At 40.4% G+C, this 18,666-nt stretch overlaps 2 protein-coding genes across 5 annotated transcripts in view; one reads left to right on the top strand and one right to left on the bottom strand.

The window, feature by feature from the left end:
* The window catches only part of NT5DC1 (5'-nucleotidase domain containing 1), a 122,861-nt gene that overhangs the window by 7,364 nt on the left and 96,831 nt on the right, over positions 1-18,666 (top strand). For 3 of the 4 annotated variants that reach the window (XR_009543931.1, XM_060168366.1, XM_060168364.1), the window contains exons 3-6: positions 5-76; positions 2,248-2,354; positions 7,859-7,938; positions 9,342-9,426. Coding sequence is in view for 3 of the 4 variants with exons in the window: in XM_060168366.1 (XP_060024349.1) it covers positions 5-76; positions 2,248-2,354; positions 7,859-7,938; positions 9,342-9,426 (344 nt within the window). In the remaining variant the exon portion in view is untranslated. The remainder of the gene's footprint in view (positions 1-4; positions 77-2,247; positions 2,355-7,858; positions 7,939-9,341; positions 9,427-18,666) is intronic. The other variant, XM_060168365.1, reaches the window with a different exon arrangement.
* On the bottom strand, positions 11,506-17,916 carry COL10A1 (collagen type X alpha 1 chain). Its single transcript, XM_060167951.1, has 2 exons — positions 17,763-17,916; positions 11,506-13,367 (listed from the first exon to the last, which is right to left on the bottom strand). Exons 1-2 carry the CDS (start codon positions 17,914-17,916, stop codon positions 11,506-11,508), a joined length of 2,016 nt encoding a protein of 671 aa, XP_060023934.1.

Here is an 18,666-nt window from a genome sequence, read left to right as displayed (position 1 = left end):
TCAGTTGCAAGGGCTTGGCATTGGATCTGGAAGACGGGAACTTCATTAAACTTGCAGATAATGGCACCGTGCTCAGGTAATAAAATTTAGTTGTGAAGTCAAAGCTTCACTCTTTCCAGGACATTTTATTATCATATAGCATTTGATAGTTAAGGTATGGGTTAAAGAAGATTATTACTTTAGTCAATCAGATGGCAGATTATCTATGTGCCTGCATGTCTTTGTGTGAATCATTTGAGCTGTTTAAATATAAATCTGGAAGCATTAGATTGAAAGGTCTAATTCTTTAAATTTAGCTCATCAGAAATATTTTCAGGAAATACAGTAGAATGTTAATAAATTCCTTTATCTCTTTGACCACAGAGCCTGGGAATTATATTGTGCTAACCTGGAGTAAAATTGAAGCTGTCTTTATTGAGGAAGAAGGAGAGAATGGATGTTGGGTGGGGATTGGTGGTCTAGGCACACCTCTCTTTCTTCTCCCATTTATCCAAATTCGCCCCCATCATGCAGGACCCATGTTGTGTCTCAGCTCCTTCTGGAAGTGTTTCTAGATTGTTCCAACCTTCATAAGTATCTCCCCCCTCCCAAACTTAGTGCTGACTCCCTTTCCTTCCCTCCTCCTAGGGTGAGTCCAACACTTTGAGTATTAGTAAGAGTAGGGCAGACAGTTGAGAAGCAGCTGCCATCGCTGCCCTTAGTCTTACAGAGGGTACCATGGAGTGAGCATCTATTTTCCCCCAGTACTGACAGTACAGGCAGTTAACGTGGCTGTGCAGTTGTACGATTTATGATTTATGCTGACATGGTCAGAGTTCACGAAGAGGATGCTCAGCACAGGTTACCCCTTGTACACACTCTCCCTTTGGGTACATCATTCTTTTTTGCACAGTACAGACTCACACTCTACCCCAGACCGGCCCCTAAGGTGTAGCTAGCTAGGCCAGGTGTGGTTCCACTTCTGATTATTTTATAATTTATTTGCATGTTTTTTCTCAGGCAACTAGAGATAGAGTGTGTGTATTGATTTGTGTGTGTACACCACACACACACAATGCAGCTTTGACCATGACCTTAAATGCCACTTTCAGATTCTTACAGTGTACTTGGCTGTCTTCAATCACGGTTAAAAGAATGGAAAACATTCCACAGTTTTGCTTCTTTCTTTTATTGTCACATCTGTCTGTTGGTCCCCACTCCCAACACCCTTTTCCCAAGGTCTGACCGTCTCCATTCAAGTTCTGGCCAACCCCCAGCTTCTCTTGAATTTACAAGGTTATGTCCTTGATGCCTGCTTTCAAACAATATAGTAGATTCCTTTTCTGATCGTATTTCTTGCTCAAGGTTCCTCCACCCTTACATATAGTAGCTTTTATGTAAATTTTAGCTTGTTTATAAATAGGATCCCGATTATGATTTTCCTCCATTTGCCCTTCTTATTTCATTTCCTTTTCCTTCATTTTGCTTTGCTACCACAATATAACACCAAGAGAAGACTAATAATACTCCCTAGCATTATAATTTCTCAAAGTAAACAACGTAAAGTATCAACTGTTTCTCTACAGGGTAAGATTCTCTTAACCAGGCCCAACGGATGCAAAAGCAGTATTTCGAGTACAAAAAATAGCTACCTTCTTGTCTTCCTGTTCCAAGTTTTGCCCCATTCGTCTTGCTGTTTCCCATTGTGTTTTTAGCTCTGTGGTGTCCTTGAGTGGCATGTTACTACCCCACCTTCATCTTCATAAGTCCCCTGTGCTCACAGCCGCCGGCCCTGGGTGCCAGGCACCTCCCTGCTCCTGCGGGCCTGACGCAGCTCGTGCTCTGACTGCTGCTCTTTCTTTCCTGCTGCCAGCCCAGCTTCCCACCCAGTCCCTGCAGTGTTTCCTCATTGTTCCAGCTAGGCTAATCTTATCTGCGTGGTGAATTGACAGCTTCTTAGGCAAGAAGTCGTCATATTTCTTCCAGAGAAATTGTGGTTTATAGTATTGGTCCAGGGCAACTGCCACAGCGTTGACCTCAGAGTGAGCTGCCCCTGATCACTTTGCTGGTTGATGGGTGACATGGAGAAGAATAAGAGCTGTCAAGAGAAATGCCATATAGGACCCTAAATGGGGAAGTCATCCAGTTGAAAACCTTTTTTGTAAAAATCCTTTCATAGTATCAGGGTGAATTAACAATAACAAGGCTGGAGGAGGGGGTGTTCAGGAGAACCACTGATGAGTCACGTGCCTCATCTCCCCAAACCAGGGCAAGCCACGGCACAAAGATGCTGGCTCCAGAGGTGCTGGCGGAGGAGTATGGCAGGAAGGAGTGGAAGCACTTCACGCCAGACTCGGGAATGGCCTGCCGGTCAGGTATGGATCATGTGTGGGGCAGCACTGCCATTCCCTCCCCTGTTGTTTTGGACCCTGAGCCTGGGACGTCAGGACACAAAGAAGACCCTCCTTGCACCCTGCTGGGCAGGACCCACAAAGGACCTGCTATGGTTTCATAGGAATAGGATGTATTTTTTCCCACGTGTCTGATTTTCTCTTTGGCAGTTGGTTCTGTTTTATTTAATGTTCTGTTGATTCACCTTTCTAGTTGCACTTGTTCTGGAGTAAAGAACAAGGAATAATACATTCCTTATTCTGTATTTTTATCAATTTGTTACATGCACAATCCTTACTTTTGTTTCTCTGTCCCCCACTTCTCCCCACATTACTCATCTCTCCTGTTTTCTAGAGTTCTTTTCTTTACTGCCATTTCTAGTACCTTCTGCCTTTGGTTTTTTTCCCCTTTATTCCAAGTGATTTTACACATTTTTCCAACTCTCTTTAAAGAGCTTCACCGTGAGTAAACATGAAAAGATTTTTCAAAAATTATTTATAAACACAGATGTGCATAAATTAGTAAAGAATCATTAAAACATTATTATAAACACATGGACCTTATTAAAGTCCTGATTGTTAGTTTTTCATTTGTTCTAATTTTTTTTTGCCATTTTCTCCTACACTACAGTTTTGAAATGCACCTATTTTCATTTAGAAAATGTAGTAACCGGAAAACAGTTGGAGTTATTCCTTATTACTGTTGTGTTTTTGTTTATTACATTTGCTATCTTTTGGGGTTTTTTTTTTATTATTATTGTAGTGAGATGAAAATGTCAGGAAATGTGTGTTATCTTGATAAAATAAGTTGATAGGAAAAACTGAGGTTTCACCTTGGGGTTGGGTATAGAATGCTTTCACACATCTCAACTCAGAATAGCTAGAAGTTAAATGGATGGATTTCCTTTTTACTCAAGTGATAGGGAACGCCTGTTGTCTGTCCAGATGTAGGCAGTTGTAAATACACGTGAACAACACGGGTTTGAATTGCTCAGATACACTTATACGTGGATATTTTTTCCATAGTAAATACTGCAGTGCTACACGATCCACAGTTCATGGAACCCGTGGGTGTGGAATTGCGGGTAAGGAGAGCTAACTATAAATTATACTCAGATTTTGGGCTGCATGGAGGTCAGAGCCACGAACCTCCCCTCCCCACATTGTTCATGGGTTAACTATAAACTCTTCCCTTCTCCCAGAAAAGGTAGGCACCCAGCTAAGTGTTTTATTCTGACATCCATTCAGAAATCGGGAGTATTTTAAAGAAGTAAAGTATTTCCCAGCTACAAAAGAAAGCATTCACCCAACACGACACGCCTGTTTACCCACTGCTCTGCCCACTAGAGAGCAGTGCCTCCTAGAATCCAAAGCTTCCTTGTGGTGCGTAATTTACGCAGGATCAAAACTTCCTTGTGCTGTGTAATTTATGCAGGAGCGCTGCTCTGAGTATGGTCTTGGAGTTTATTTACTCCTAACTGGGCTGGTTAGGGAAGTGTTTCCACTCCAGGTGCCCAGTGATGGGGCTGTGACACATAATAGAAGCCTACTGTTTCTGCAAAATAGTAAGAGAAAGCTAATGCCTTTGAAACATAACACATTTTTTCTTAATGTAGAGACATAAAAGAAGGAAAAAATGGCCTGTGATTCCAGTTAAACTTTGTTTATACTAAAAAAAATAATGGGAGCATATGATCAGGAAATGTAAATATTATAGAAAGAAGTAAAATGAAGAGTAATTATTTCCAACCCCTGTCCCCCACAATCCCCTTTCTCCGAAGCTTATTTTTTTAAGTATACAAAAAGGATCATACTTTTTCTGTACTTCGCTTTTTTTCATCTACATCTTGGAGATTCCGTCACAATAGCACAAAGACAGATGTACTTCATTCTTTCCGATGCAGGCATGCTCTGCCATCCAGGGCCTACATCGTGATGTATTTCATCAGTGTCCTCACATTGGACATTTATGTTGTGAGCGGTGTTTAACCATTACAAACAAGCCTGCAGTGACGTTTTCATACATGTATCATTTGCACTTTTGTAAATATATCCAGGGTAAGTTTTTAGAAATATAGTTTCTCTACGGATATGTGGGTTTAAAATATTGCCAAATAAGGCCTTTATTTTCAGGAACTCCAATTGATTCTTTATGGGCTACTTCTTTCTACAATGAGTATATTCGTGTTCAGAGTTAAGCAGAGAGTTGTAAAGTACAAATCCCTACCAGTACACTTAGGGAATTTGAAGCACTGATGGACACAGACATTTTATTGACAGGTTATTTGATAAGCACTTCTCACGTGGTTGCCTTGGCATGAGTATGGTTTTTCTTACCAGCCAATTTCCAGAGAGCAAGTCCTTTTGATCATTTTCTTCCCATACTGGTAGATTATGCAGAAACAGCTTGGTCTAGTGGAAATCACAAGGCGCTTGGAGCCAGACGGTCCTGGTTGATAGTAACTCTGTTACTTGCTGGTGGTTAAAGTGATGTGGTCAATTACTAAGCCACTCTTAGCATCCCTTTCCTTATCTTTAAATGGAGATGATATCACTTGTCTGCAGGAGACGTGGGAACTTACACTGTCATGAATTGTTCTCTTCCCCTCAGTCATTCATATGCCTTTGTTCCTCCATCACTAAGAGAACACAGGTTTGCAAGGCTGAGGTGTTGGCAGTGGGTTTTGGTGCAACAGTTTTTCTGTGTGTAAAGCTTAATGATTATAGGACTCGATCTTGATTCAGAGGCTTGTTCTCTTGAACTAAATTCAGTAATCACCTCATTCCCAGTGAGCTGTCTGCCCTCTAAGGAGGTGCAGGGCCAAAGCTTTCATGGGCACAGTCTGTGAGTTTGATGTTGGGAGAGACATCGAGAGCAGCCTGGCACTGTTAACATGTCACAGCTGCACAAACCCTGTTATGTCCACGCGGTGGTCGTCTAGCCCATTTTTGATAGTCGAGTGACATCAGCCCCTTGCCTTGAGGGTGGAAGTCAATGCGTCCTTCTCATCCAACCCCTGAGCTCTTTGATTAGATCCTCAACCAAGGCTCATAATCCGTATTTCAACTCATAAACTGAATTTCATCTATTAATGCCCACAGAAGGAGAAAAAGGGGAGGGGAAAGCAAGGGTACAACGATGACACACCTCCTGCTCCCACAGTGCCCAAGACAGCTGGCTGTCTGGTTCAGGCAGGTCACTCTGGTGTCACAGGCCAAGAGGTTAGATACAGTGCAGGTTAGTGAGCCTTGGGAACCTGTGCCCACTGTCCTGGTCCCTGCAGCACTGGAGTGTTTGGTCTCATAGCATAGCAGTGTGGGCAGAAGCGTACATGGAATAGCTTCTCCCTTTCCTCCAAATTCCCGCTTTTCCTCACGCTGACAAAGACATCTTAACCTTTCTTGGGAATGAAAATGAGTCTGAGATGTTCCCACAACAATTTCAGCTGTGAGAGAGTAAAAAACAGGAAGACTATGCTAACCAAAATATTCTTAACTGAGGGAAAGGACATACAAACCTATGCAACATTTTGTGAATTAACAGAACTTTGACTTTGTTCCTTATATATCCTTAATAATTTGACATGAAGACGTGAGGGGCATTAAGTAGCATTTAAAGGGATAGACATCTGGCCCTTGCAGAGAGTTTTCTCCTAATTCACCCGTGACACTTCTTCATTCCAAAATATAGTTGACTCTTGAACAACTCAGGGGTTAGGGACACTTACCCTCGTGAAGTCAAAAATCTGAGTATAACTTTATGGTCGCCCTCCCTACCTGGGGTTCCTCCCCATCCGAGGTTCTACATCTGTGGATTCAGCCAACTGCAGATCACAGATCATGCACTGCTATAGTATTTACTATTGAAAAAAATACATGTATAAGTGGACTCATGCAGTTCAAACCCATGTTGCTCAAGGGTTGACAGTAATCCGCTCTATTTTTAGATCATTCATTCATTCAACAAACATTTATTGAGTGCCTGCAATATGCTGGACATTGTGCTTAGTGGACACTAAGGAACAAGGCAGCTGTGTTGCATAACCTCATACACAGCTTACAAATGGGAGGAGTGGGGACTCAGAATCAGGCAGTTACCAATACTCTGCACAAGAGTAATTATGACCATTTGAAAAGTACTTTCTTAACATTAAACTGAAATCTGACTCCATGTATTGGTTCTGTTGGATTCCTCCTTGTAGCGAGGGTTCTCTAGAGGACTCTGAGGTTACGTTCCCCCTCAGAGCAGAGCGGTTGCTCCTGATTGCAGTATGCGGGAGTGAGATAGCTGTGAGGGTGTGACGTGGAAGGAAAGAACAGCAGGAGCTGGATTCCACCGGGACACCTGAGGAGAAGTGCAGAGAACACCTCTCAGAGCTGTCAGTCCAGGGGACAGGAGGCTGGGGCATTCGTTCACTGGCTCCTGACCCTGTTGATTGAGGCTTGCCATGTGGGCTCCAGAGGCTCTCAGAGAAAGAGAATGGCACAGGTGAGCTTGAGGTAGGATGCTGCTGTATAGCACAGCTGTGGCTGGGATCAGCCGCGGACCAAGGGGGTGTGATATGGGTCCTCAAAAGCGTCTGCCCGGGCACAGCAGAGTCAAAAATGACATCGGTGCCAAGGAAGGGCTTAAGTTTAATTCTACCCTAGGGCCAAACAGGATTAATCAAATCCCTCTCCTCCCAGAGACCCTAGAGTGTGCCAGGCCTGTGCTTCCGAGTTTCTCTAAGATTAGCACACTGTGTCCTCACGTGATCTGATTTTTTTATTCTTCTCTTCACCCTGGCTGTTCTTAACATTGTACTGAAGTTTGTCTGAAATTGTATGAAGATTGAATGCGGGGCTCTAGGGGACCAGAGCACAGATTTGCAAAGGCACCGTTGTGTGGAGCACTTCATGGTATTCCAGTGTCAGGTTGATGGTTTTGAAATTCAGTGACATTGATAATTTAAATTGTGACTTTTTCATAATCTGTTTCATATTTGGGATATGGTCTAATTTTCACATTTAAAAAAATAAATTTTTTTAATAAAGTGCTTAACTATGGATATCCTTTTTTAGGCTTTTTTTTTTTTTTTTTTTTTGCGGTGCGCGGGCCTCTCACTGTTGTGGCCTCTCCCGTTGCGGAGCACAGGCTCCGGACGCGCAGGCTCAGCGGCCATGGCTCACGGGCCCAGCCGCTCGGCGGCATGTGGGATCTTCCCGGACCGGGGCACGAACCCGCGTCCCCTGCATCGGCAGGCGGACTCTCAACCACTGCGCCACCAGGGAAGCCCCTGGATATCCTTTTTTAACTTTCTTGTAGGAGCCTTGTAGCTGAAGCCTTCTTTAACAGGTGATGATAGGCTGTAGTGGAGTGATTCTGAATTGAAATAAAAGCCCCTTTAAGTAGCGAAACCAAAATCTAGTCTCTCTTCAGCCAAGTTTCTGTGTATGTCACATAAACGAGGCATCAGTTTGTTCCCAGTTTAAATTTTTGCTCTTTTTAGGAAAATACTATTTTTATGATAACTACTTTGACCTGCCTGGAGCTCTTCTGTGTGCCAGAGTGGTGGACTCTTTAACAAAGGTGAGTGGGGACTCATTGTTTAGAAACTGTGCAGTGTATTTAGCTATAAATCAGAGGACTTAATTATATATGTCTTTTGAGGTGAGATTTTACTTAGTTTCCTCTTTGTGGTTTCAGAGGTGACTGAGGAGGAAAAACATAGAGAATTTGGTCAAAATATTTTTGGAAAATTAAATAGCGACCATCCCTTCTCCCTCCCCGACCCCACCAAAAATACACCTGTTCTGCAGCAGGGGGTGCGATAGTCTAGAAAAAGAAAATACCAAACCTGCGTATGGAAAGAATATTTCTTGGTTTCATTAGCAGAATTTTTAAAAATAAATAAAAGAAATTTAAGGAAATTCCATGTGTCCTTTTAAGCATTGTAAATAGTATAAAACCAGAAAAATGAGGTGAAATTTTTAAATTCATTCTGGGCATAGTTTAATGCATATAGACTTTTTCCTTATCCTATGTATCAGGATTAAATAGATCTCTGGTTATATCAGTTTATACCTAGAGTTTAGGACGTATGAACAGAAACTGGTTTTATGGCAGAATCACTTTCCTTTTTGCATATATTGTCTTTAAAAATCACAATGTTAATGTTTCTGATAGGACTAGATAATGGTTTATTTTTGAATCAGAATTAATTTGTATGTTTGTGAAAGTTTCTGTTGAGCAATAGTTCTGGCTTATAGAAGTTATTATGAGATGGAGTCAGTCTCTCATTTTATAGTGATTATATACAAATGCACCAGTCTTTAAATTGGACTTTATATAATTTAATAATATCTAGTAGTTGGTCTTTGTTTAGATAGAAGGACACTGGTTAATGTTTCCAAGGAAGCACAGGGTGATAACGTTGTATAATTGTTTACTTGCTTTCTGGTTTAAAAAAATCTTAGTAAAAATGATTTGAATTTTGGATTAGGAACCTCCTTAATAATAGAGACTTGCTCCTCTTTTATACTGAAACTCAAGTAAATGTGCACAGAATTCTACAGTAACCAGCTTTTGAGGTTTTAAGGCTTCAGGTCTCTTAGCTCCACTGATGCCATGGTACATGAAGTGACACATTCTGGTACCTCACAGGCTATAACATTGTAGATTTGCTCATGTGTTAAAAATATTCTATAATGTTTAGATTTTATAATGAGTGGAAATTTTTATTTTATTTGGGTTATGTGAGTTATATCAATATTTAGTCATATGTATATATCTCTCTGTATCAGTGATTTTCATGGAAGATTTCTTTCTAAAATCACATTTAGAAAAATGAAGTTTTTATCTGTTATGTTTTCTAAAACATGAATCCCTATTTTAGAATACAGTGATATTTTAGTTGTTTGTCAGGTGTTTTCTGTTATGCTTAAAAACAAAACTATTACATGTATCACATTTGGATTTTCTTTTTTCTTTAGCAGAACAATGGTCAAAAACCATTTGATTTTTGGAAGGACATAGTTGCTGGTATACAACATAATTATAAAATGTCAGCTTTTAAAGGTGAGTAACGTGAAGAGAGACTTTAGATGTTTGTTCAATGCTGTGTATCTAATGAATTACTTAGAAGTTACCTATTTTTCTGTGTTCCGTAATTAAGATTTAATATGCTTTTAAATATTGCCATAAAGTTGATACTGGTTGTATTTTAAGAGGTTCTTTTATTCATGTCTGTTTCGTGGCCATAATGGCCAGTATCCTAAGGTATGCCGTCTTTTACATGCTTACCAATAGGGTCATTTTGTGGGTTCCCCAGAATTTGCTGTTTCCTGGCTTGGGAATGAAGGTTGGTGACACTTGTAATCGTTAGTATTGTAATTACAGACAGATAGGGAAAGTGAAAATTCTATTCTTATTGCTTAAAAACAGGACCGGCTCACCTAGAATGGGAGCAGAGATATCACCAACCCAAGCCTAGGGTTTTACGGTTCCATCCACAGATTTGCTTGGGTTACACAGAGAGATTGCTTCTAAGGAATTAAGACATGCCTTTATAGTATGTTACCCTGATGACTTGAACCAGACTGCCCTAATTCAGCCAGTGGGCCGACGGGTGCTCAAGAGCAGTGTTTTTCAGCTGAGAAAAATGTTGCCTTTTGATTGACATAAAAATTGCTTGCCTTCCTTTTAATGTAGTGTAAGCCATCAAAATAATCCTAAATGTTATGACTAAAAACATGTCAAGGTAATAAATAGTAACTACAGAATATTTGTTCAGACTGCATATTTCTCTGCTGCCTGCTTCTTTCCTTCCCAGAAAAACATCACTGCGTTTGGGTGATTGTCTTACTTTTCTAATCCCAGCCACCAGCCCTTCACCCTGGCTTGTAGATCACATGTGGTTGTTTGATAGCTATTCACAGTCCACACTGAGTGCTTGGGTGTGTGGGAATGCCCATCTCCGGTAGGAGGGCATAACCATGACACCTATAAAAGCTACCCACCACTTTATCATTTTACTTTTTATTAACTTTGTAAAATGAAAAGCTTACAAAAACGGTTGAGAATAGCAAATTGCTGGTGTCAGATAAATTCAGCATAATAATCTATTCATGTTATTTTATTGCATTGTAGATAAGGAGTAGATAAAACATTCCGTGAGGCACAGCTTAAAAGTTTTAAACAGCAACATAAAAATACAGTACAGAGCATAAATAAATAACATCGTTTCATTTCTAGTCACATTTTGAAATCCTTCACATCAATTATAATTTCACTGGAATGGAAGGCCCAAGGTACATATGCTAATGCTCTGTAAACCCACAAAATCATATTACATAAGACTGAATAAGGAATTAAAGCAAATTAATCACACTTCTGTCAAATAAATAGAATAGGTCAGACATCATTTGTTTGACCTATCCTATTCATACAGACATCATCTGTATACCCTTCACTACCCAAGTTGTGAAGGGTATACAGAAAGCTTTCCTGCAACCACAGAAAAGTTTGAAAAGGTTCACGACTAAAGCACCTTGCATTTCAGATTATTTTTAACATAATATTTTGGGTTTTTTATGAGAGCTGTAGAAAGTCTATATGCACCTGTATACTTGAATAGATATTGCTGAAGGGGACCACGTAAGCCTTTGAGTAATGCGCCATCAGAAAGATCTTAGGGTATACAATGTCTTTTAAATTTGGATATTCAAGTATTTAAGTCCCATAAATATACATGACACCTCCTGAATGTTTCCTAGAAATTCTCCTGTTAATCGTTAGAAACAGGCTTATTTTAAAAGGAAATGCTGAATTTCTAAAATCAAATTTGACATGATTTAGCATCACATTTCAGGGTTTTTTAAGATCATTTTATTTTTTTAGCTTAGCAGTACTTTTATGGTAGAATTTTTAAATACTGAAGGAGTTCACAGAAAACTTTAGAGAGACTTAGGATTGCTGACTAGAAACTCGAGAGGGTTTTCACATATTGTACACTACGTCTGAAAGCTCAGATCTGTATTTTGGAAAACTAAAATTGGTCACTTCTTTGCAGCCTACCTCCATATGCATTTTGTGGGGTGGGGTGGAGTTGGGGAACGCCTTTGCAGGCAGATTCATATTAGCTCGGTGGGAATATGCTCACATTGGAGCCACCAGGAATCCTGAGAAGGAGGAGTGGGCGTGCCCGGAGGAGTACAGCCCATTCGACTCTGCCCTGGGCACCTGGAGCCACACCTGGTCGTTCTCTGTGAGGTCGATTATGGCGCTCCCTGAAGCCTGATCTAGGTAGCCTTTGATGTACTCATCATAGGTGTACATTACGGGGGTGCCGTTCTTATACAGGCCCGCCCAAGCATGGGTCCCTTTCACATGCACGTGGTAGGAGAAGTAATATATTCCTGGAATCCTACAGGTAAAGATTCCAGTTCCTGGGTCATAATGCTGTTGCCTGTTATATAAAATTTTATCAAATGGGATAGGAGTACCTGTAGTTGGGTAAGCTTTGGAGAGAATGACAGTGAAAGCAGACACAGGCATTCCTGTTACTCCCTGGTTGGCACCAACAAAAGGCCTCTGGCCTGCCTTCACAAAGCCCTCTGGCAGGACTGCTTGGCCTGGGGGGCCTGGGGGGCCTGGGGGCCCTGGGAGGCCAGGCTCTCCAGCGTGCCCTCTTGGACCTGGTGGCCCAGTGGGTCCACTGAGACCTTTAGTTGCTATGCCAGCTGGACCAGGAGGACCCGGAGTTCCTGGATCCCCTTTGGATCCAGGGAATCCTGGAATGCCTGGTGGCCCGATGGGACCTCTAGTACCTGGCGTTCCAGGGGCACCTCTTGGCCCAGCCTCACCATTGTGCCCAGGCACTCCCTTAGCTCCTGTTGGGCCCTCAGGGCCTGGGAGGCCAGGACGTCCTCTAATTCCAGGGTCACCTTTTGGGCCCGGCAACCCTGGGTTACCCTCGGGACCACTGAGACCCGGTTCTCCTGGGTACCCGGGTTTTCCATCTAACCCAGAGAAGCCCCTTTCTCCCTTAGCCCCAGGGTATCCTGCAGGCCCGACTGGCCCCATCTCACCTTTAGGGCCTGGGATCCCGTGGTTGCCTGGAATGCCTTTTGGTCCTTGGGGTCCCATATTCCCAGGGGGTCCAGTCAGACCTGGTTCCCCGGGAGGACCTGCTGGGCCTTGTTCCCCTTTGGCACCCGGACCCCCCGGAAGGCCTACAGGTCCCCTTTGTCCTTTCAGGCCTGGCAAGCCTGGTTTCCCAAAGCCAGGAGCCCCTGGGGGCCCAGCTATTCCTGGAGCCCCAGGGTGACCTTTTGTCCCTGGAACCCCTGGCTGGCCTGGGGCTCCAGGGGCTCCTGGCTTTCCAGTACCTTCTGGTCCTTGTTCCCCAGGAGGACCTTGGGGGCCTGGTGGGCCAGTTGGCCCCCTTTTACCTGGAAAGCCTCGATCACCTTTGATACCTGGCTGTCCTGGAAACCCATTTTTACCGCTTTTCCCCACTCCAGGGGGGCCCGGTGGTCCCATGGGACCCTGAGGACCTGGGAGGCCCCTGTCACCAGGGCGGCCAGGAGCACCATATCCCGTTTCCCCTTTCTGTCCATTCATACCAGGGACTCCTGGTGCACCCTTTTCTCCAGGAAAGCCCCTGGGTCCCAGGGCTCCTGGAGGTCCCTGTGGCCCAGGTTTTCCTGAAACAGAAATTCCAGCTGGGCCAGGAATTCCAGGTGGCCCTGGTGGGCCCCGTAGTCCTGGTAAACCAGCTGCTCCAATATCTCCCTTTGGTCCGTATGGTCCTCTCTTCCCTGGTTTTCCTGGGAGTCCTGGCAGACCTGGCTTCCCAGTGGCTGATGGTCCCGGCGGTCCTGGCAGCCCTGGCTCTCCTTGGGGTCCAGGACTTCCATAGCCTGGTTTTCCTGGTGGTCCAGATGGACCTGGGTGCCCTCGAGGTCCAGCAGGGCCTGGTGGACCAGGAATACCTTCCTCTCCTCTTACTGATATACCTACAAGACATGCCCAGTACACATACCGGGTCCGGGTGCGGGGTGGTTAGTAATGCTAAGGAATCATTGCTTCTCAAAATATAAATGAGGACAGGACATTGCAGTATCAGTCAGACCATTTTGGCAGACTGGTCTTAAATGGTTTGACAATACATTTTATATTGTTTTAAAAAACACTGCTAGAGAAGATGATTTCACAAGATCATGGCTACAGTGGTACTTCCATTGCATCCTAATGATCCGTGAAAATAAGCTGGGATTGAAGAATTCATTTAGAATAAGAGCGCATTGGAGGTAAATTTATCACATTTATTTTAGGAAAATCATCTACCTAGAAAGGAAGGGGGAAAAAAGGCATTTGACAGATAAAGAAGAAAAAGGCAAGTACAGAATAAATGGGAACAAGTTTAAGAACAAGAATAACAACTTTCCCTCAAAAAAGCTATCCTATAAGATAAGAGAGAGATGCAGTCTGTTTTAATTTACGTCTGCCATGACCCTGCTGAACAGTTTAGATTTAGGATGACTTTTTTTTTTTTTTTTTACCTCAGTACCTACCGTGAGCTCATACATTCTCCGTTATTGACTTAACATTGAAACAAGGAATTAGAGAATTAATGGGCAAGGTACATACAGTAGTGTTAAAGTGCTTATATAAAGTTTTCTTGGATTAATGCAAATATTGTTGATTTCATAGATCTGTGGGTTCATTTGAGCTAAGTACTTATATAATAAATTTAAACTAAAAAATTACTTATTCAGTGCCTGTGATGCGAAGCATGCTATTGAGCGACAAGTATAGGAAAATCTCAAAACACCTCCTCTAAGAACTTTAATCACAAAGAGAATAAAACAAGTGTCTATCTGATAAGTGCTTTAAGAGGTGTCCAGGGTTTTAGTTTTAGTCAGTCTAAGGTGGGATGTAACAGACATTGCTGGCATTAGGATATACCATTACGGAAGCATTACTATGTCAGAATCTTTAGGCAGCATTATCGTAAGCCTCTAGATAAAATAGTCTTTTTTTTCTCAGAGAAATTCTTTGATAGCTAGCAAAGATGGTAATGAAATTGCTTATGTTTCTAAATATCTACTTGCAGGATTTATATTAAAATTAATTTAATGTTTAATAAATTTTCAGAAATATAGTTAGAATGCCTGTGTATACTATTTAGATTCTTATGCTGTCAGAAAACAGTTCATAGTAATGATAGTTTTAGTAGATGTCGCAGTAGTCAAATAGTTTGGTCAAAACCCTGAAAATGACTTATAACTGTGACTTTTGAGCTACATCTTTTTTGTACAGAAAGTATTAATATGCTTAAACTCCATTTAACTAAATCTTTAATGGCTTTAAATATCAAAATGAAGACTAAAATGGAATTAATATTAAATGAATTGAATTGTAAATTGCCTTTGAAAATGTATTTTCATGGGTATAATTTCTTTTAACTATTAGTTGTTGGCACATTTAAAATCTTTCATATTAATTAACTGGCATGTAAGAAGTAGTCAGCCAACGGTAGTTGAGAATATTATACTCTTGGGTAGAGGTGTTCATGATATTTGAAAAACATTTGATAACAAATGAAACAAAATACAGAGCAGAATCATTAAAACAGATATACTGAAATAGGAAATTCATTTGGGTATCTTTATATTTTGTACTAACTAGAAGTTATATTTCATTTGCAAACAAATGTGTGGAGTTTTATTTACTCATAGATTTTAAGAAAATGACATCAGGAAAAAGACTATGAAAAAATTAATTTATGGAAGAGATTTCCATGTGTTTACACATGTATTGTTGGTTGACTTTAGTGTACATATATGATATGTCTGTATGTATAAATGAGCATTGATACATTGCAAATAGGATAAATGAATAAGTAAAGGATTTCTTTTAATGATTTGGAATAAAATAGGACATTTTAAAAAATGCAAACCGTATTAAATTGGGGTTTGCTTCAGAATCTTATAAAGATCATGTCTGTACTAAAAATAATTGTCTTGGTCTGGTTGGAAATCTGTTCAACTGTTAAAGTAGAGAGGAAAAGCAAGCAAGTCTTACTGAGAATGACTGCATTGAGCACCATCTGCGACTGGAACTCCAAAGACAGTGATCTCTATCACTTAGAATGTTACCCTAATAAGTTCTCCACCTCTCCAGTACATGAAAGAATGTGGTTTCTGTTGTATTCTTGAGGGACACAAGCCCTTGTTTGTAGCTTGATAGGATGGCACCATCCTCAAAGAATAACGATTACCCAGTAGAGAAGTTTCTTAAATGCCCACGAAGTGGTTGATTGTGTCAGAATGTGGCACTTGTGTGCCCACCAGTTGTGGAACCCTCTGCAGCATAAGTTAGTGTGTTTTGGACTGAGTTCTCTTTTAACCTGTTTGAACAGATGTGCCTAGGAATTGCACAGGAGTTCTTTGTACATCTGTTATCAACTCAGTGTTTTGCTTGTGTAAATTGTGGGCTTTTATCTTCGTTTGACTGCCAGTGGATAATAATGTTTTTGAGTTTCTACCTTGTATTGTCAAGTAGACTAAGGTGGATTTCATAGTTAAAATACAGTTTCTAAACTTTTCATTTGTTAACAAGATATACATTTTCATTTTTTTCTACCAAAGAAATGGTGCCGTACATTATGGTGAAAAGATAGAAAATATTTTAACCTTCTAAAAGTGGTGGTGCATTTTATTTTAATTCACAACTGTTCCTTATGGTCTTGTAAGCTACAAAGAGTCTGAATTTGTGATCATAGAGTATATGTTTGTCATAGCATTTCAAATTTCATTTGTTGCTTCGAGTAAAGTATCATGTTTTCTTATTTTTTATTCTTTTTTCCTAACTTTTTTCTTTCTTATGTTTTATTTGTATTTTGAGAAATTCAAGAGAATCTGTTGAGTACTTGTGCATTTAGTTTTGATCATTAAGCTACCTTTCAAGAAACATTTAAAATTTCATCTTTCTTTTTTCTTTTTTTTTCTTTTTTTTTTGCGGTACGCAGTCCTCTCACTGTTGTGGCCTCTCCCGTTGCGGAGCACAGGCTCCGGACGCGCAGGCCCAGCGGCCATGGCTCACGGGCCCAGCCGCTCGGCGGCATGTGGGATCTTCCCGGACCGGGGCACGAACCCGTGACCCCTGCATCGGCAGGCAGACTCTCAGCCACTGCGCCACCAGGGAAGCCCTTCATCTTTCTTTTTTAAAAAGAAAATCCTATACATTGAATTTGCTAAAAATGGTTGTCTCCAAAAGCATAAAAATTTTTATGGCAAATAGCTTTATTTACAGTATAAAATATGTAAGCATAATGAAAAAATACTATGGAAAAGAAATTTGAATCCTACCATCAGTTCATAATACTCGGTGTAATTCTGTAGTGTAACGGGCAGTTTGTGCCAGATAGCTATTAAGTGGAATTAGTGAATATGAAACCTAATAGTTGCCCTTCTTTGAGGATCTGTTAGTACTTTACATACATTATATCAGTACTCTTCATAGTAGCCAAGAAAGCTGAGCAGAAGGATAGATTCAAGAACAAAGTTAAAACTTGTCTAAGGCTACACCACCAGTACTATAGTAGTAGTAAGAGGAGGAGAAGGAGAGAAGTAGAAATAGAAGTAGAAGTAATGGAAGTAGTATGAGAAGTAGAAGTAGTAGTAACAGTAGTAGTAGAAGTAATAGCTAACACTTAGCACTTTACATATTAACTCATTTAAGTTTCAGAACAGCCCTTGAAAGAGGTGGTCCTTGTTTTACAAATGAGGGAACTAAAGCACAGAGAGGATAAATAACTTACTCAAGGTTGCATAGCTAGTTTGAAGCAGTTAGGTCTGTGCACTTAACTACTAAACTTAACAAAAATGCATTTAAAAATTATGAGAATTGCGACTTCGTTTGCCTATTACATTTCTTTGGAGAGCATCTCATTTGATAATAAGACTCAATTTTGTATGTATTTCTAAGCTAGCAAAATAAATTTTAAAAGTAAATATGTGTAAGCATTTAGATATATAAACCTGCTACTCTTTTTGTATACAGTTGGCAATTATTTTTAGTTAAAACATCTTAAACATTAATTTGATTGGATTAATATGTCTAGATTATGGGTAGTTATTTGTGCAAAAGCATCATTGAGGGAAAAAATTTCTATACCTAAAATTTCCTAATATTCTTCAGGTATATCTTTCTGCTATACTTGTGTGAAGGATATGAATGTTCTTGAATAGACCTACTTTTTCCCTAAATACTTTTGGGCTAATTGAGAAGTTTGAAGATAAATTTAACGCCAAATAAAATTTAAAACATTTTGTTAAAGAGATCATTAAGATTGTAGAAAACAAAAACCCACTAGTTAATAGAGCAAAACATACAGGTCAGTTTACCTTTACTCTTTATGGTATAAGGGATGAAGATCTGTGTCTTGGTGTTGGATGGTGGGCCTTTTATGCCTGTAGGTGTTTGGTATCGGTCAGTATAAAATACTCCATGGGCCAAGTTCAAGGATATTAGCAGCAGAAGGGCTATTTGTGGCAGCATGTTCTCAGATGGATTCTGAAAAACAGTAATTTCATATAGCTTCATTACTGACCTGTTTTGTTTTTCTGATGTTTCACAGATGAATTCTTTAAATAGTTATCTACTTTTTTTAACCTTATCCTATATATTCTGAATATATTCAATAAATTAATGAGAGTTATAATTTTGTTAATTATACAAGTATATGTCTTAGTTGTTTTTGAAAACCACATTCAGGTAATCAAGTGAAAATAAAGTTATTTGAATAAAAGAAACACAGAAACTGTAATTGGATGTCTGTATTAAATAATTCAAGATCTTTGATATAGACTGAAGTTACCAATAGTCTCAAATACACTGAAATTCAGATTAGGACATGTTTTTACAAATATAGTTTAATTAGGACTATTTTTAATAGACTGATTCAAATTAAACTTTCTGAGTGCACTTTAGTGGAAAGCCATTTTTTTAAATCACAAAAAACAAATAATTAATTGAAGCTTGTTTCCAAATAAGCTAACATGGAAGTCCACCAGTCATAGACTTACCTGGATGCTGGAAGTTCCTGGAGTTGGTTTCTTACCAGCTCTCTGTGCCTTCCTCTGTGCCCGGGGGGAGCTGCCATGCAGTATTTATGCTGCTTTTCCCTTACTACATGAGGTTACCCAGAGTTTAAGCTCCTCCCCCTGCCCCAGAGGTGAAAAGCACAAATTATGATGGAAAGTTCTATTGGGCAGGCATACAAGATCAGGTTGGGCTCTCTTTTTCCTT

This window comes from Lagenorhynchus albirostris, chromosome 12 (genome assembly GCF_949774975.1).
Source record: "Lagenorhynchus albirostris chromosome 12, mLagAlb1.1, whole genome shotgun sequence".
NCBI lineage: Eukaryota > Metazoa > Chordata > Mammalia > Artiodactyla > Delphinidae > Lagenorhynchus > Lagenorhynchus albirostris.
This window is presented reverse-complemented; position numbering and strand designations above follow the sequence as displayed.

Coding starts and splice junctions, on each gene's coding strand:
- COL10A1 (XM_060167951.1), bottom strand. CDS start 17,916: ATGCTGCCACAAATAGCCCTTCTGCTGCTAATATCCTTGAACTTGGCC. Junction 13,368..17,762: donor TTATACCATAAAGAGTAAAG/GTAAACTGACCT, acceptor CATGTCTTGTAG/GTATATCAGTAAGAGGAGAG.